This window comes from Gracilinanus agilis, chromosome 5 (genome assembly GCF_016433145.1).
Source record: "Gracilinanus agilis isolate LMUSP501 chromosome 5, AgileGrace, whole genome shotgun sequence".
Taxonomy (NCBI): domain Eukaryota; kingdom Metazoa; phylum Chordata; class Mammalia; order Didelphimorphia; family Didelphidae; genus Gracilinanus; species Gracilinanus agilis.
The window spans coordinates 60,110,199-60,130,990 of NC_058134.1; the positions used below are offsets into that span (position 1 = coordinate 60,110,199).

Below are 20,792 nucleotides of genomic sequence, written 5' to 3' on the forward strand. Positions count from 1 at the left end.
TTTTTAACACATGTAGCAAAGAGCATTGACTATAGTTCATACTTTGCTACCCATTACAAAAAAAAGAAAAACATTTTTAGACTAGTGAATTTTTTAATCAGGTATATCACACTTCATCACATAAAGTTTTTTCCCTCACATTTATTTAGACTAAGGAGTTTATATCTCGGGCAATGTTCATCACTCCTTTTTTGGAGGATTTGAACAATTTTTATTTAATTGATTAGAATATTTTTCCATGGTTATATGATTTATGTTCTTTCCCTTTCCTCCTCCCACCCAACTTCTGTAGCCAATGCACAATTCCACTGGGTTTTACATGTGTCATTGATCAAGATCTATTTCCGCATAATTAATATTTGCACAAGAGTGATGATTTGCAGTCCACATCCCCAATCATATCCCCATCGACCCATATGATTAAGCAGTTGGGTTCTTTTTTTTCTGTGTTTCTCCTCCCTCAGTTCTTTCTCTGAATGTGGATAGTGTTCTTTCTCATAATTCCCTCAGAATTGTCCTGGGTCATTGCATTGCTGCTAGTAGAGAAGTCCATTACATTTGACTGGGCCATAGTGTATCCATCTCTGTGTATAAGGTTCTCCTGGTTCTTCTCCTTTCACTCTTTGTCAATTCCTGGAGGTCATTCCAGTTCATATGGAATTCCTCCAATTCACTGTTTCTTTTATCACAATAGTATTCCGTCACCAACAGATACTACAATTTGTTCTACCATTCCCCAATCCAAGGTCATCCCCTCATTTTCCAATTTTTTTGCCACTACAAAGAGCACAGGTATAAATATTTATGTACAAGTCTTTTTCCTCATTATCTCTTTGGGGTATAATCCTAGCAGTGATATGGCTGGACCAAAGGGAAGACAGTTTTTTAAATCCCTTTGGGTATAGTTCCAAATTACCAACCAGAATGGTTAGAACAATTCAAAACTTCACCAGTAATGTATTAATGTCCCAATTTTGCCACATCCCCTCCAACATTTATCACTTTCCTTTGCTGTCATTTTAAGCAATCTGCTAGGTGTGAGGTGGTAACTCAGAGTTGTTTTGATTTGTATTTCTCTAATTATAAGAGATTTAGAACACTTTTTCATGGACTTATTGACAGTTGTGATTTGATTATCTGAAAATTTCCTATTCATGTCCTTTGCCCATTTATTAATTGGGGAATGGCTGGATTTTTTGTACAATTGATATAACTCCTTGTATATTTGTGTAATGAGACCTTTGTCAGAGTTTTTTGTAATAAAGATTTTTTTCCAGTTTGTTGTTTCCCTTCTGATTTTGTTTGCATTGTTTTTGTTTGTACAAAAACTTTTTAATTTAATGTAATTGAAATAATTTATTTTACATTTTGTAATTTTTTCTAACTCTTGCTTGGTTTTAAAATCTTTCCTTTCCTATTCTGTGTTCACCTAATTTTCTTAAAGTTTCCTTCTTTATATTCAAGTCATTCACCCATTCTGAATTTATCTTGGTGTAGCATGTGAGATGTCGATCTAAACCTAATCTCTCCCATATTGTTTTCCAATTTTCCCAAAAGTTTTTGTTAAATAGTGGACTTTTGTTCCAAAAGCTGGGTTCTTTGGGTTTATCATATGCTGTCTTGCTGAGGTCATTTACCCTAAGTCTATTCCACTGATCATCCTTTAGGTTTATTAACCAGTACCATATTGTTTTGTTAACCACTGCTTTATAGTACAGTTTAAGATCTGGTACTGCTAGGCCCACCTCCTTCACATTTTTTTTCATTATATCCCTTCATATTCTTGATATTTTGCTCTTTCAAGTGAACTTTGTTATAGTTTTTTTTTAATTCAGTAAAAAATTTCTTGGTAATTTGATAGGTATGGCACTAAATAAGCAAATTAATTTGGGTAGGATTGCCATTTTTATTATGTTAGTTTGTCCTACCCATGAGCAATTAATGTTTTTCCAATTGTGTAGATCTAGATTTAATTGTGTGGAAAGTGTTTTGTAATTGTGTTCATATAATTCCTGTATTTGTCTTGGAAGATAGATTTGCAAGTATTTTATATTGTCTAGGGTGATTTTAAATGGAATTTCTCTTTCCAACTCTTGCTGCCGGAATGTGATGGAAATATATAGTAATGTTTCTAGCTCAATATTAAATAGTAGAGGTGATAATGGGCATCCTTGTTTCACTACTGATCTTATTGGGAAGGCTTCTAATTTATCCACATTGCAAATGATATTTGCTGATGGTTTTAAATATATACTGTTTATTATTTTTAGAAAGGACCCTTTTATACCTATACTTTCTGGTGTTTTCAATAGCAATGAGTTGTATTTTGTCAAAGACTTTTTCTGCATCTATTGAGATAATTATGTGATTTTTTTGTTGTTTTGTTTGTTGATATGGTCAATTATGTGAATGGGTTTCCCAATATTGAACCATCCTTGCATTCCAGGTATAAATCCCACCTGATAATAATGAATAACCCTTGTTATCACTTGCTGGGGTCTTTTTATTAGTATTCTATTTAAGATTTTTGCATCTATGTTCACATAGATTGTGAGATTTGTCTATAGTTTTCTTTCTGTTTCTGATCTGCCTGGCTTTGGAATCAGTACCATATTTGTATCATAAAAGGAATTTAGTAGAACTCCTTCTTTGCTTATTATGTCAAATAGTATGTATAGTATTGGGATTAGTTTTGAATTGTTTGATATTTGAATTAGTTTGAATGTTTGATAAAATTCACTTTTAAATCCTTTAGGCCCCGGGGATTTTTCTTAAGGAGTTGTTTGATAGTTTGGTCATTTTCTTTTTCTGGTATGTGATAATTTAAGTATTCTATTTCTTCTTTTGTTAATCTAGGCAATTTATATTTTTGTAAACATTCATCCATATCACTTAGATTACAGTATTTATTGCCATATATTTGGGCAAAATAGTTTTTAAAGATTGCCTTAATTTCCTCTTCATTAGAAGTGATGTTGCTCTTTTCATCTTGATCCTGTTAATTTGGTTTTCTTCTTTCCTTTTTTATTAGATTAACCAGTAATTTGTCTTATTTGTTTTTTCAAAGTACAGCTTCTAGTCTTATTTATTGATTCAATAGTTCTTTCACTTTCAAATTTATTAATTTCTCCTTTAATTTTTAGGATTTCTAATTTAGTTTTTATCTGGGGATTTTAATTTGTTCTTTTTCTCATTTTTTAATTTGTGTGCCCAATTCATTGAATTCTGCCCTCCCTAATTTGTTAAAATATGCACTCAAGGTTAAAAAGTTCACCCTGAGTACTGCTTTGGCTGCATCCCATAGATTTTGGTATGATGACTCATCATTGTCATTCTCTCCAATGAAATTATTAATTGTTTCAATGATTTGTTCTTTAATTGATTTTAGAGAATCACATTATTTAATTTCCAATTAATTTTTGATTTGCCTCTCCATATACCCTTGCTTATTATCATTTTTATTGTATTATGATCAGAAAATTTTGCATTTGTCATTTCTGCTTTTTTTTAATTTGTTTACCATGTTTTTATGCCCCAGCACATGGTCAATCTTTGTGAATGTGCCATGAGCTGCAGAAAAGAAAGTGTATTTCTTTTTGTCCCTATTTATTTTTCTTCATATATTTAGTAACTCCATTTTTTCTAAGATTACATTTACATCTCTTACCTCTTCCTAATTCATTTTTTGGTTTTATTTATCTAGATCTGATAGAGAAAGGTTCAGGTCTCCCAGTAGTATAGTTTTACTACTGTTTCCTCCTTAAGCTCCAATAGTTCTCCTTTAAAAATCTGAATGCTATATCATTTGGTGCATACATGTTGAGTACTGATATTTCCTCATTGTCTATATTGCCATTTTTCATGATGAAATTACATTTCCTATCTCTTTTAATCAAATCTATTTTTACTTTGACTTTGTCAGATATCATGATTGAGACTCCCACCTTCTTTTTTCAGTTGATGTCCAACAGATTTTTGCGCCAGTCTTTTACCTTTTCCCTGAGTGTGTCTACCTGCAACCTGTGTGCTTCTTGTAGACAAAATATGGTAAGGTTTTGGTTTTAAATCCACTGTGCTATTTACTTCCATTTTATGGGTGAGTTCATCTCATTCACATTCAGAGTTATGATTATCAGCTGTGTATTCCCCATCATTTTGATGTCCTCTCCTAGTCCTGCCCTTCCTTCTTTCACTATTTCCTTCTACACCAACTAAAATTACTTTTTATCAGTCCCCCTAATTCCTACCCTTATTTTACTTCCCTTCCTACACCCTCCCTTATTATTCCACTCTTATTTTTTAATGTCTATTACAATTCCTCCCTTCTCTCTTTCCCTCCCTTTTGGTACTCCCCATCCTACTCCCCCTCTTCATTTTTCCTCCTGATGTTTCCTGAAGGGTAGGATAGCATTCAATACCCCAATGGATCTAGATGGTCTTCCCTCTCAGAATTGATTCCAATGAGAGTAAGGTTTAAGTATTACCTATTAGCACTCTCTTTCTCACCTTCTTATGATTGTATTCTTCTCCTACCCCTCCCATGAACCTCTTTATGTGGTATAAATTATCTTATTTTTCTTATTCCTTTTAGTTTCTTTTGGTGCCATCTTCTATTTCCTCCTCTTTACTTTTTTTTTAAACATATCATCTTGAATTGCTTACCCCAACCTCTACCTATGGATAATTTTTCTTACTACTCTGATAGTGAATACAGTTCTTGAGAGTTACAAACATCATTCATTCCATATAGGAATGTGAACAATTTGACTTTACTGAAGCCCTTAGAAAATTTTCCCCTCTTTCTTTTTTACCTTTTCATGTTATCTTGAGTTTTTTTTATTTAGACATCAAATTTTCCATTTAGTTGTGGTCTCGTCTTTACAAATACTCATAAATCTATTTTATTAAATGCCCATACTTTCCCCTGGATGTGTATTGTCAGTTTTTTTATTTAATTTTATTTTTTAGAAAAAAAATTTTTCCATGGTTACATGATTCATATTCTTGTTCTCTTCCTACCCACCCCCTGTCGCCAATGCACATTTCTACTGGTTTCTTCATATATCATCCATCAAGACCTATTTCCATATTATTGATAGTTGTACTAGGATGGTTGTTTAGAGTTTAGTTCCCAAATCACTTCCGCATCAACTTGTGTGTTCAAGCAGTTGTTTTTCTTCTGTGTTTCCATTCCTGTAGTTCTTCCTCAGAATGTGGGTAGCGTTCTTTTCCATAAATCCCTCAGTGTTGTCCTTGGTCATTGCATTGCTGCTCATACAGAAGTCCATTACATTCGATTTTACCACAGTGTATCAGTCTTTGTGTACAATGTTCTCCTGGTTCTGTTCCTTTCACTCTGCATCAATTCCTATAGGTCATCCAAGTTCACATGAAATTCCTCTAATTTATTATTCCTTTGAGCACAATTGTATTCCATCACCAACATTTGTGATGACAGCAGGGGAGACTAATAAATGTTGCAGGGGATGTGTCAAAATTGGGACATTAATGCACTGCTGGTGGAGTTGTGAATTGATCCAACCATTCTGGATGGCAATTTGGAACTATGCCCAAAGAGAGCTAAAAGATTGCCTGCCCTTTGATCCAGCCATAACATTGCTGGGTTTGTACCCCAAAGAGATCATAGGGAAAAAGACAGGTACAAATATATTTATAGCTGTGCTCTTTGTGGTGGCAAAAAACAAACAACTGGAAAACTAGGATATGCCTGTCAATTAGGGAATGGCTGAACAAATTGTGGTGTCTGTATAGTCAGTTTTCATGGATAGGTGATCCTTGGTTGTAGACTCAATTCTCTTGCCTTTCTGAATATCATATTTCAAGCCTTCTTATACTTTAGTGTGGAGGCGACCAGATTCTGTGTAATCCTGATTGGTGTTCCTTGATATCTGAATTGTTTCTTTCTGACTTCTTGTAATATTGTCTATTTAGCTTGGAACTCTTGAATTTGGCAATTACTCTCCTGGGGCTTGTCTTTTGAAGATTTAATATAGAAAGTGATCTATGGATTCTTTCAGTCTCTATTTTGCCCCCCTGTCTAAGAACATCAGGGCAGTTTTCTTGGATGATTTCTTGTAATATGATATCAATGTTTCTGTTTATTTCTGGGTTTTCAGGTAGACCAATGATTTTCAAATTGCCTTTTCTCAACCTGTTTTGCAAATCATTCATTTTCTCAATGGGATATTTCATGTTTCCTTCTATTTTTCTTTCTTTCTTTTTTTTACTTTGCTTCATTAATTCTTGCTGTCTTATGAGTTCATTAACTTCTACTTGCCCAATTCTGGTCTTTAACAACTGGTTTTCACCTTTAATCTTTTGATTTTCCTTTTTGGTTTTGTCTGTCCTGCTTTTCATGACTTTGTGAGGGTCATTTATGGTCTTCAATTTACTTATAATTTCATTTAGTTTTGATCTTCTTTTTCCAAGTAGGAGATCCTGTATTTTAAGCTATTTCCTTTTTTGAACTATTTTCCACTTTTCTTGCCAACTTTCTCCTATCTTTATAAGTTGGTTTTCAAATTCTAGGCTGATCTCTTAGAGAACTTGTGACCAATTTCCATTTTGGGGGAAAGTTTGGATGTGTTTGCTTGTTTGTTGTCCTCTGCTATCTCCTCTATAGTTTGTTGTTCCTCTAAGTTGAAATTATCCAGTGGCAAAGGTTTTTTCTTATTTTTTTTTGGTAGTTATGGATTGTAGTACTTGGGAGTTGGCCATTGTTATGTTACTTTTTTTCTTCCCTTCCCAGCCAGAAGTTTGAGTGAGGAGGGTAGGTAGCTCTCTACCTGTGTATCAAACTTCAGAATGGTTTTGCTCTAAGGCTATTTTTCAGTCTCCACCAAGTCTGCTGTGGGCAGCCCCTCTCTGCCTTGTCTCTGAGCCCAAGCTCCATATTTCTTAGTCTCCTGGGATCCCAAGTCTTACTGCTCTCTGGAGTAGATCTGTGGTGTCTTCCCTACCCAACAAAACTATTGCTCCAGGCTCACTTTGACTCGGAGATGCTTGCTCTGACTTCTGGCATGATAGGTGTAGTGGGGGAAGGGTGATCAGTTCTCACTTTGGTATGAGTAATTTTATCCCCTTATGGTGTGGAAATGCCTAAACCCTACCTAACTTCAAGTCTGCACCCTAGAGTAGAGCCCCTTCATTCATCTGATTTTTTTTTCTGTCTTTTTGAGGCTTTTTATATTGGTTGGTGGTGAGTAGAGGAAGCCCCTTGCTACTACTCTGCAGTCATCTTAGCTTGGAAATCTTCATTTTCCCTTTTACCTTAGCTTGCAGTTGAGAAATTTGGAAAAGTATGTTTTTATTGTTATTCTACTGTCTTCAAAATAATAGAATAATACAACTGGGGGAGGGCAACAGGAGTCCAAAGGTCATTGTAGCCCAACCCCTTTCCTTTTATAGACAAAGAGTCAGAACCATAGAAACTGCCAATTATATAGGAATTCAGGGTTTTCCAAAAACTTTTTATTTACTTGCTTATTTGAGTCTTATATTAGTGCTGTTAGGCAGGTACTATAGTTATTATTTTTATCCCCATTTTGCAGGTAGGAAACTGAGACAGAGAGTTTTTAAGTGACTTTCCCAGGTCATATATTTAATAAGTTGCTAAGGCAAGATTTGAATACAAGTTGTCCGGATTCTAGGTCAGATCTTTAATCCAATATACCTCATTTCCTCTTTTAAATTATCCATTTAAATTGTCTTTGCTATCATTTTTTCTCTTAATAAATTAGGTGATAATAATAATGAACCAAATTCATATTCTCAGTGATGGTATTGAGGAAATGGAATTCTGCTCCAGTATGTTTAATCTTTTCTTCATTTTTCTACTTCATTTTCCCTCAGATATCAAATATTAATTGCTGAAATACCAAGCAGCCTTGTAATTTCCCCTGTGACCAATGATAGTATGCTAATGTTATTAATTGAGGTGTAATGAGGTTATGACAGCAAGCTCGCATACAGAACAAAAGGCCCTTAGATCTTACCCTAAAATTCACACCGTTAGAGAAATGGTTCTTTTCTACACCATCTATAATACTGGAATTTTTTTCTAAATTTAAGGAAATGTTATATTACACACACACACACACACACACACACACACACACATATGTATATAGAAAATCCTGTTTTTGAATACAGATATACAAGTAGTTTAGTAATAATCAAAAGACTGCCCTTTTAATCAAATTAAAAAGGACCTGTTGCTTGTCAGGCACTGGGCTAAGTACTTGGGAAATAGAGAAATGGAAAGCATAGCTCCTGATTTCAAGGAGTCTAATGGGTAAGACAACAAGTAATCTCAGAGGGAAGGATGTCTTAAGTAGAAAATCTGATTTGAGTCAAGTTTTGTTCAGAGACTAGGGAATTCATGGTGGAAAGGGTAGAAGGGATAATAGCCTAGGTATTGGGGACAAAATTTGAAAGGTTATAGAATCAGGAAATCAATAAAATGAATAGAAAGGAGGCCATTGTCACTGAATCATCAATAACATGGAGGAGAGTAACATACAAGAAGACTAAAAGTAGGGAGATAAAGGCTTTAAATGAAGAGCAGAAGGTTTTATATTTGATACTGGAGGTAAATAGAGAAGCACCTAAGTCTAGTGAGAGTATGGTGATGACCAGAACTATGCCTTAAGGAGAATCACTTTGACATCTTAGTGGATGGATTAGAATAGGTAAGGACATGAGGTAAGAAGATAACAAGCCAATTATTGAGGCTGGGTGATTAAAAGAATGTCTCTCATTTCCATGGTATCAGGAAATTTAGAAAGAGGGTACTGAAGTGAGGGTGAAAGGTGAGTGGTTTTGTATAGGTCAAACCCAAAATGCCTACAGACTTCTAGTTTGAGGTATCCAAAATGAAATTGGTGATGTAGACCAGAGTTCAATAGAGATTCTAGGGAAATAACATACAGCTTTGAGTATCATTCATATAAAATATTAATTAAACCTACTGGAGTCAATAAATATAACTTTCATAGAAGGAGGAGACAAGAGAACCCACCAGGATCCTCGCACAATATCTGTAGTCATAACTTTAATTTTGGAGCCCTCAGTTCACTTGCTTATAAAATGAATGGATGTTATCTATATGGCTTTTAAATTTCTTTCTAGCTATAAAACTTCTATGACTCAATGACATAGGTGACTTAGAATAAAGAGTTATTGTACTAAAGTCCAAATTATAAATGAGAAAAAAATGATGAGTAGCTAGAAAGTCATATCTACTTTCCAAAATAAAGCATTTTAGAGCAGAATCTAAAGCCCCTCATCTTTTATAGCCAAGTCAGAGCCTATTTAAAATAGAAGGAAATAGCATTTCTGTATCTGATATCATGTTTCTTGAAGTAATATACATCCCGAGAACTTGCTTTTACTCATTATGCTGCCTATATTTTATTAAATTATACAATCATAAATATTTGTATAATATTTAAATTCTATTCCACTCAGAACATTATTGTTAAGCCCATACAATCAGGAATATGCTGGCTATCCCGACAAACATTAAAAATAAAGCAATCTTTGCCCTCAGGGAACTCATATTCTACTAGAAAGACTAGCTACATTAATAAACATAAAAATAATTAATATTTGCATTTTATTTTGGTTTCTAAAATGCAAATATTGATTCTTTTGATTCACTAGTTCTCTTTCATTCAGCTGCATGGTCCCCTTGATTTTGAGGATAATACCCCATCTACCTTATTCCTCCAATTTTGCACCAAACTGGTAGATCACGTTTCCACAAAGTAGCTGCTTTGAGTTCTAGGGTGTAAGGGAAGTTAAAAAGCACCACCACACTGCTCAGAATTCAGCAGGTGGATAGCTGCTTCCCTCACAGTAACAATAAGGAAGTATATAGAATCCTTAACTGTCAGCAGGATGTGACCTGTATCTTCTTGATGGTATAGATTCAATATCTTCTTAATAACAATGATTATCTTTATTTGATTGCAACGAAACCTAGGAGATATTAATTAGATTGAGACTGATGACTGACAGGAGTTGATATTCAGTCTGAATAAGCCTTCCCAGTCAGCGAAACACCCTAACTGCCACACTATACTGTGAGAACCTTTTGAAGCTGATGAATCAGGTCAATGAACAAATCTTGTTTCTCAGTTAACTAACTTAATGGATGCTAAAGTAATAATCAAAGAAGGTTCAGGATTAAGGGAAGATGAGATTAGGAAAGAGGTTTGAGGATAAACTGAACTAACTAAAACTGAATAATAAATCTTCAACTGCTCCAAAAGGAAAAATCACAAACAGAAGGCTGCCACTCTGGTTGGTGTGGCAACTGTGGACCTAGCTCAAGTTGCTAGATGTTCATTTGGCTTGACCGGCTATATATTATCAGTAGATCTTCAGTGATAGTTTTTTTTTTATGATGTTGTAGATTTATCTGGATGATGATGGTAAATGATTTGCTGTTATCAGTATATGAAGAAATAGCCTAGGTAACTGCCCCTAAAGAGAATCAGCTAACCCTAGTCTATGAAGCAGCTTCTGGGTTTGACTTGAAAGCTTTCCTCTTCCATCCTTTGCCACCCCCATCTCACAATTGAGTCCATTGGCTTAGGGGTGAGATCCTATTTATAGGGGCACTCTAACAGTCTTTTCCAGTCTCATACCAGCTCTGGGAATCCCAAAATCTGAACTCCCATCTAGCAACAGTTTGCCCAAGATGACTTCCTGCAAAAATATTTACAAGGGGTAACCCTGAGAGATTGTTTTCCTGCATATATTGCTTCTGGTCCCTCAATGCCACAATTACCTTTAACAATCAGTACATATCAATTTGCTTTTAGAAAAAAAGATCTACTAAAAAGTATAGACTGAGAACAATCAGTATAAAGTCCCTCTACCCCATCCACTCCCACAAATGTTTACTCTTTCTCAGTACTCTTAAACTCTATAGGGACAGTGGGCTCTAACTTTAAGCTTGATGGCAATAAAGAACATATGCAGAGAATAATTATGGTAAAGGAGTAGACCCTAGAGTCTAGACTCCTAGCCATTGAAATACTCAAAATTTTCCTTTCATAGAATCTTCAAGAAGTTTGCTCTGAGGTATAGAGGCAGTTACCAAGTCCCTCTGCTGCTCATCTGGATTTAGTAAAGACTGAGTCAAGTCACACTACCTGTTTTGAAGCCACAGACCTTCTCTATCAACCTAGCCTGTTTCACTACCATTTCTTTGGTGATTATTCTACTCTTGAGTTATACTATTGGGTTCTGGGGAGATCTTGAACAGAACCTCTGAGTCTTTTAAATCATCCTGATTCTTCCATCTCAGAATAAACATCCTTAAGATGAAGAAAGGATAAACACAAAGAAACAGAGGCAAACTTTTGCTCCTAGGCAAAACACCTACATAAGAGACAGGGTTAATACCCAATTGTGCTCAGCTCCCTTTACCATAACATAATCCTGCCTCATAGTCTTAGATGAAAGAATAAAGTTGTTGGACATTTTTATTTTATACCCTAAACTATGACTTATTCCAACTCTACTGTTAACCAGAAGGAAACAGTCCATCATCACTAAATACTAACCCCTTATTTATGTATTTGTTTCCCACTTTCCCGCCACCATGGAAAATGGGACAGAAACTAGACAGTGAATAAAATATGCCTGTACAGGAGTTAATACCTTTAATGTCAATGGTGAAGTATGGACATTTAAAAAAATCCAAATAATTAAATAGTTTCAGTTTTCATGAACCAAAATCAATTACATAACCAGACTTGATTGGTGGCCAGCATATATGATGAGCCACATCAAACGGTATTCAAAATATTGAAGTGAACACTTTTTTTTGCTGACTAAGGGAATAGTAATTGTCTTACAACTATTAAATGGATTCTATTTACATCAAAAGACAACATGTTTAGACATGCAGGTGATTTCATCAGTCTCACAAATGCACATATGTATGATTTACAGTATTCTAAATACATTAAAAAGGTTCAAAGGCTGAATTTCAGATTTCAGATAATTTATTATGAACAGTAGATAAAGTTTCAGCTTCTTTTACTCTTTGATCATTTTAATAATAGTACATACCAGTTGTACTTTCTCTTGAGATTAAGCTTTCACACATTTGATCTCATTTGCCTATCTACTTTACTAATTGGAGTAGAAAAAAAACATGTTCTTCAAGGTAGCACTAATCTGAATTTATATTGTAATATATTTTTATGTCTGTGGTTTTTTATAGTTAGTCTTTTTTAAGACATGAAGGAAATTTATTTTTCACTGCAAAGAGAGGAGAATCACAATCACATTGTATTTTGAGATTATGTTCTATTCTTGACAATATTGAGTTATGGAGAGATATACATGTGATTCTTTTATATCAAGAGGCTCAAATTCAAATGGATTAAAAGAAAATATATATACCCAGGAATATACATGAAAAATATTCAAATCAGATCATGTAGTTATGTTGAAAGAGATTAGCTAGCAGTACTTTGCATTCATCATACTTTTTTTCAATTCCATGTAAAAACAATGTCAGTAAATGGTTTGAAATAGGTTATACCAATGCTTTCATGCAATACATAGTTCCATATTGCTCATACTAAGACAGAAGATAACATGCTAAAGTTGTTAATTATTTAATTTATTTTTTGGGTGATTCTCTAGGGTTCTCTATGTACACCATTACATCATCTGCAAAGACTGATAATTTCTAATTTCTTTTTCTGTTCTTCTTGCTATAGATAGCAGTTTGAGTACAATATTAAATAGTAGTAGGGATAATAGGTATCCCTGTCCTGTTCATATTGGAAAGGATTCTATTCATCCCCATTTCAGGTAATGCTTAATGATGATTTTAGATAGATGTCATTTATCACTTTATGGAAAGATTCACTTATTTCAATGTTTTCTAATGTTTTTTTTTATATAAGCAATAGTTATTGTATTTTGTCAAAAGCTTTTTGTCATCTCTTGAGGAAATCATATGGTTTCTGTTGATTTTGTAATTATATGATCAATTGTACTATACATTTTCCAAATATTGAATCATTCCTGTATTTCTGATAGAAAACCCACCTGTACTCATGATGTGTGATCCTTGTGAAACAATACTGAAATCTCCTTGTTACTATTATATTTAAAATTTTTGCACCAATATTCCTTAGGGAAATTGGTTTATAATTTGCTTTCTCTGTTCTAGCTCTTCCTGATTTAGGTATCAGTAACATATTTATGACATGAAAGGAATTTGGAAGGATTCCTTGTTCCCAATTTTTCCAAATAGTTTATATAACATTGGAGTTCTTAGAATTTTTGGCAAAATTAACTTGTGAATCCATTTGGTCCTGGGGTCTTTTCTACAGGAAAATCTTTGATTGTTTGTTCAATATCTTTTTCTGTGATGGGGTTATTTAAGTATTCTATTTCCTCTGTCAATCTTCATATTTTATAATTTATCAATATTTATCTATTTCACTTATATTGTTATTTTATTGGTATGTAGTTGTACATAATAACTAGCAATAATTGCTTTAATTTTTTCTTCATTGTGATTTTATCTTTTTTCATTTTTTATACTGGTAATTTGGCTTTCTGCTTTCCTTTTTAATTGTTATCTAATGGTTTATCTCTTTTATTTATTTTTTCATAAAGCCAACTACTTATCTTATTTTTTAGCTCAATGATTTTCTTACTTTTAATTTTATTAACCTCTCCTTTAATTTTCAGGATTTATAATTTGTTATTTAATTGGATATTTAAATTTTATTATGGTTTTTTAATTGCATGCTCAATTCATTGCTTTTTTTTTGTTTATTGATGTTAGAATTTATAGATATGAATTTCCCCTTAAATATAGTTTTGGCTGCATCCCATTAAATTTTGTATGTTGTCTCCTTATTGTCATTTTCATTGATTAAATTATTGATTGTTTTTATAATTTATTCTTTGACTTTTTTCATTCTTTAGGATAAGTTTGTTTAGTTTCCAAATAATATTTAAGTCTTTCTTCTTCCCTTTGCTGAATGTAATTTTTTATGTTATTATGGTCTGAAAAGGACCCATTTAATGTTTATGCTTTTCTACATTTAGTTGTGAAGTTTTTATGTCCTGTTTAATGGTCAATTTTTGTGAAAGTATCATGTACTACTGAGAAAAAAGGTATATTCTTTTCTATTCCCATTTGGTTTTTTCCAGAAGTCTATCATATCTAATCCTATTTACCTTTTTAACTCCTTTCCTGATTATTGTTTAGTTGGATTTATCTACTTCTGGATAAGAAGGTTAAGGTCCCCAACTAGTAATCTTTTACTTTATATTTCTTCCTGTAACCTAAGTAACTTCTCCTTTAGGAATTTGGATACTATGCTATTTGGTCCATATGTTTAGGATTGATATTGTTTCTTTGTCAATGGTACCTTTTATCTAGGTGTATGTTCCTCTTTATTTCTTTTGATTATATTAATGTTTATTTTTGCTTTGTCTGAGATCATAATTGCTATTCCTGCTTTTTCCACTTTTGCAGATGATTCTTCTCTAGATCTTTACTTTTACCTTGGATGTGTTGCCCTGCTTTAAATGGGCTTCTTGTAGACAATATATGGTGGGATTCTGTTTTTTAATCCACTCTGCTGTCCTTTTACATTTTATGGGTGATTTCATTCAATTCACATCCATAGTTTTTATTATTGTGTGCTTCCCTCCATCTTATATTTGCCATTTACTTGTCTCTCTCTATCATTTTAGCCTTTCCCTGTTCACAGATATTTTGCTTTCATCCATCACTTCCTACAATTCATCCTACTTTTTTGTTGATCCCCTCTCCTTTTCTTATTCCTTCTTACCTCCTAATTCCCTGTAAGGTAAGGTAGATTTAGGTAGCAGACTGAATGCATGTGTTATTCTCACTTAGAAATAATTCCAATGAGAGTACATTTAAAGCATTGTCCAATGTTCCCCATTTTCTCCTCCATTGTATTGACTCTTATATACTTCTTAATGAGAGATCATTTATCCACTTCAGTCTCTCATTTTTTTGCTTCTCCTCATGTATTCCTCTTTCCCATCACTTAATTATTTTTGGTTATTAACCCATCCTATTCAGCTTCCTCCTTTCCTTCTTTTTTTGCATATTGCTTCTCATTGCTGTAATAGTGATAAAATTATTAAGAACCTTAAGTATTGACTATTTTATGTACCTGAAGTATCTCATCTATTACAGATATCACCTTCTCAGGAATAACTGTATTCAATTCAGCCTTATTGAAATTGTTAAGTTTTCACTTTATCATTTTTATTCTTTTCTTGATTGTTGAACTTTCTCATCAGATTTTATCAACTCTGACTTTTTGATCAGGAAAATCTGGAAGTCTTTTATTTTGTTAAATATCAGTTATTTCACCTAGAGGATTATGCCCAGTTTTGCTGGGTATATAATTCTTGGTTATAGTTCTAGATCTGTGCCTTTTGGAATATTATATTTTTATTATATTTTAATGTAGAAGCTAATAGGTTCTGTGTTAAACAGACTGCGACTTCACAGTATTTCAATTGTTTCCTTCTGGTTGATTGTAGAATTTTTCCTTGAGCTGGGAGTTCTAGAATATGGCTATAATAGTCCTGTGGTATTTTATTTTGGAATCTCTTTTAGGAGGCAATTGGTGGATTAATCCAGTAGTTTTGTAATGAAATGTTTTGTGTGAAAATCAGAAGGGAAGCCAGTGTTACTGGATTATAGAGTACTTATGGTAGTATAATTTGTAAGAAGACTGGAGCAAGTTGGAAGCCACACTGAGAAGATTCAAAAGAGAGTGAAAGGATAAGAATGATATTCACTGTCCATAGACTTTGGGACCCAGAGAAAGCAGGCTGAAAATATACAACTGGACAAAATGATAAAAAAATAACTGTAGATTTAGAGGGTAAAATTAATTAGGGTAAGGGGATATCAAGATCAAATGAAATATTTATATATAAAAGATTTTTTTCTAGGTTCAGAGAGACCTACGCATGTTTGCACACATTGTTTGTAATGGGGGGATAAATAGAAAGAATGTTCTTTGTTGTAGCAAAGACAAAGGATTAAAGGGGGAAAATGCCAGAGGAATTGCATAAAATAGAAGTCATAAAATCAAGTATACAAGAGTGGTTAGATTTGCCATGAAGAAAAGAAATCTTCAGTGAGATGCCAATAAAAATCTATTTCAGCTTTAAAACTTATGCCATATGACCTTATAAATAAGAGAGAAGGGCACAGAGTATTTGTATTGAGGTATAGATATTGAGATACTGTGAACAAGAAATAGTTGGAAAATGAACTTGCAGTTAATGTTTCCCATCCCATTAGCATAACAGTCAGAAGCAAAGCCATCTTCAAAGAGTAGAGGAACAACAATGAAGTGATGTGCTTGAAGATAGTAGTTAAGGTTATAGAGTAGGTTTCAAATAGCCATAGACATTTCAAAGAAAAATGAATGCTAGAGATTACAGTGTTAAAGCTGGGTAAGGACTTAGAGATCCCCTAGTCATAGAATCATAAGTGTACAGTTGAAAGGAATCTCAGAGAACATCTAGTCCTATTCTTTTATTTAAAATATCAGGGAATTGAGGCAAAGAAGGGTCACGTGACTTTTTCATAGTCACCTCGATTGTGAACAGAGCAGGGATTCTTACCTAGATTCCTCTGATCCAAATCCATTGCTCTTTCCATAATTCCATAGTGTGGGAAATGAATAATGCTTTCCAAACATGCAAGTGGAAATGTAGCTATATATATTTATTTTAAGCCACAATGCCTTTCTAGTGATTGGAAACCTCTAAATGTTTGATGTGTAGGCAGAACATCTGGATGATTGAATTTTTCACTTTTCATCTAAATGTTTAGGCTTAATGTAAACGCACTCTAAATCATACAACACTGACATAGACAGGCATATAAAAAGACTTAGAAACCCATAAACAGGTATATAAATCAGTGAGATATTTACATCCTGCTCAGGGAATAAATGTAATTCATTTGCACGCTATCCAAAAGGTTTCTAGGTTTTCAAGATAAGGTGAAATCCCATTTGAAAGGTGAAATGCACATCTTGTAAAAATGCTGCTGGAGTAGATTCAAATACCTTTGTTCATTTTTACCATCATTGCATTCAAAATGTTTAATTTATGTTTTATAACACCAGCTGAGTAATAGGTTTCTATATAGATAGCATGCATTCCTTTTCTTAGTGACTAACTTATCTCCTTGTGTTAATATTAATACTTCGTGACCTAACCAGAGTTGGTATTCAGCAACTATCTGCATAAACCCCAAATTACAATGTAGTAACTTGGCCTGTATCCCAGACTTTGTCATTCTGGGGAAGCATGTTTCCCTCTACCACCTTCTAACTCTCCTCATTGACTGATTATTTCTTCACCTTGCCCAAAGTAATCAATCTTTAGTGTCCCATGCCTGCCCATCCTTCTTTGGACACCTCTCTCATTATGAAAAAATTGACTTTTTCTTCTTTGACTCTATAGGTCCCCTAATCTTAAAATCCATGATTCAGTACTTAGCACAATGCTTGGCACATAGTAATTGCTTAAAAATAGGCTTTCTCTTCCTTCCTTCCTTCCTCTGAAGTAATCTGCAGACTCTCACTTTGACACTATTACTCAGCAACAACTTTATTTCTTTTCATGTTTAATCTTTTGAGTCCAGATCTTTGCTGCTGTCATTTAGAGACATCTATGTCACTCTCTCCCAAATAAGATTAGTACCTAGCACAGTCACCACCTCTGCAACTTCATACTTCTTTGATTATCTGGCCTTTCTAGTTATCCTTTCTCTAGTCTATCTGCTATAAATATAAATTGCCATTACCTTGATGCCACCCATATCCATTGACCCCATCACCTGGATTTTCCTATTTAGGCTTTTTAATCTGCCTAGAGGATGTGGGAGAACAATGAAATAAAAGCTATATCTTTCTTAAAATGCAGAAAAACATTTTGATTAATATTGGTGAATTGACTGAATATAATACACACATGTTATATATGTGTATATGTGTTTGCATGCATGTGATTTTATAAACACACTATATAGTTATATGCTACTGCATCACAATCATTTCTGGAAATATTCCCCACTGGAGGCAAATGGGTAGCTTAGTGGATTGAGAGCCAGGTCTAGAGATAGGAGGTCCTAGGTTCAAATCTGCCCTCAGATACTTCTCAGCTGTGTCACCCTGGGAAAGTCACTTAACCTCCATTGTCTAGCCCAGGGATCGGCAACGTATGGCTCTCGAGCCATATCTAGCTCTTTTGAGGGCCAGATATGGCTCTTTCTGCAGGAACCATGAAGTCAGTTTTTTTTTCAGGCGCTGTTACAGGAGCGGCACTGTGAGCACTGTACGGCTCTCACAAAATTACATTTTAAAAAATGTGGCGTTTATGGCTCTCACGGCCAAAAAGGTTGCTGACCCCTGGTCTAGCCCTTACCACTCTTCTGCCTTGGAACCAATACAAAGTGTTGATTCCAAGACAGAAGCTAAGAGTTAAAAAAATTCCTCACCTCCACCGAATCAAAACTTCCTTTTTAACAATGAAAATCAATAAAAATGTCTTCTATAGAGATCATATCTGCCACATATACAACAGTGTCCTATTGCTCATAGGTCAGTACACCAGCATCCCAGGAAGCTGTAATTTTGAAAATGCTCCCCACAACTGGACCTCAGCCTGTCACCTTACTCAAGATACTCAAGACAATTTAGATTGGAATGTTGGCAACAGAATTGCTGCAGAAAGAGAAAGTCTTGATTCTGATCACACTCCAGGTAAGGAACCTTTGAAATTGTCTTTACAAAGCTGGCCCAACATGTTAGAGCATAATTATAGGGACACGAGTGATTTCAACTCAAGATGCTTATTTTTCCCATCCTTCCTTTTCAGAGAATATATTATGTCTAAAATTTCTCCCTCATGTTTTGAACAGGGAATAAGTTGACTGACTTCCTGACTTCACTTTTACAGATGAGAAGACTCAGACCCAAACCTTTTCTGTTCTCTTCTTCCTTGGCACCACTATAAAGACTATTATTTTATAGCAAATTGCTACATTAATATTTATTATTTTATGTTAGGAAGTTTAGACAAAATCTAAATTGATTTTGAGCTATTAGAATATTTATAATACACAGAAATTATGTAAGGATAAATATAATAACTCATAGAGTACCTCTAGTTTTTTGTGCAAAAACTTATATCTGGACCTAAACTTTGTGACAAATCACCACATATTTATTGTCTGGATTCTGATCATGTTATATATTCTGCCAAAAAACAAAACAAAACAAAACAAAAATCCTACTAAGATAATACTTTAAGTGTTTCACTTAGCATTTTGAATACTATTGAATTAGTCTGGTGCCTTAAGATATCCTATTCCAACACTGGAGGTATGTTTACAGAGAGATAAATCACTGATTTTGAGATGGAAGATCTCAGAAGGCTTTGGTCCTTCCTATTTATTTTATAGGTGAGAAAAATGAAGTTCAGAGAAGTTTTTAATATTCTGATCATAGAATTGCAGATTTAGATCCTTAAGGGCCCAGAAAAATAAAGGAAAACTGAGAAGGATTGAAGAAGGCCCTGTAACATGGACAAAAGAACACTGAATTTGAAGTCTGAGGAAATAGTTTCATATTCCATCTCTTTAATTTTCTGCCTTTCTGATCATGAGCAAATCATTTAACCTCTGGGCCTTAGTTTCTCTCATTTGTAAAATGAAGGAGTTGGACTAGATAGCTTTTCATATACTGCTCAGCCCCTTATACATAGTTCTTTGATAATCTTTTTTTCTGCTTAGACTTTTATTTCATTGTAGTAGGAAGTTTTCCTTTATGAGTTCTCACTGCCACCTGCAAAATCTGACAGAGATGCTTATGACCACTGATATATTAGGTATCTTTTCAGGGGGGTACATAGATAAGAAATATCATAGGTGAGATTTGAACATATCTTGACTCTTAGGACTATTCTCTCTCCATTATAGCACGCTGCCTCTCTTGATCAGTTGAAATCTATATTTATATATTTTACCTATATATTCTTTGTCCTTATCTGCATCTATATCTCTGTCTCCCTCATTCCTTCCCTTTCCTCTCTTTCTCTTCCATATGCATACACAGATTCGCCTTTTCATTTGATATTTCAAACATGATATGAAGTCTTCTTCTAACACCTTTTGATATTATTGCAGAGGCCTATGCCCTCATAAGTTCTGGCAGATCCTGGGTAACTCTGTATGTCTGGCAACAACTTAGCTGTTCATCTAATGCATGCTTAGCTTAGCCTAGAGATGTTGAGAAATTTGGCTAGAAATTTGACCAGCATGTAATGTATTTCTATATCAAGTTATGAAGATAATATATGAATGTATAGAAAGCATAGGGAATATCGATCTTGTTTCAATTAAGGAAATGCCATATGAATTGATGAAATCATTGATCCCCATTGTATTCAAGTCTTTATTTTAAAATAAAAATTAAACCTATGTGAACATTGATTGAAGTAATATGGAATATAAGCCTCATGTTTAGGGACAGTTTTGTTTATAATTTTGTTTATAATTAAAATTCCTAGTGTTTAGCCCAGTGCCTGGTGCACAGATTGATAAATAGGTATGAGATAATTTTCATTCTTTTTTAAGGAATATTTTATTAATGCTTTTTCATCACATTCATTGCCCTCTACTCTATCCCTGATATATATATATATATATA

General features: G+C 33.8%; 1 protein-coding gene across 1 annotated transcript in view; it reads left to right on the forward strand.

Annotated features, from left to right (window-relative positions):
* MALRD1 (MAM and LDL receptor class A domain containing 1) overlaps positions 1 to 20,792 on the forward strand; it is an 892,965-nt gene that overhangs the window by 589,114 nt on the left and 283,059 nt on the right. Inside the window, 1 exon segment of the mRNA XM_044678926.1 lies at positions 18,684 to 18,845. Coding sequence (XP_044534861.1) covers positions 18,684 to 18,845 — 162 coding nt within the window.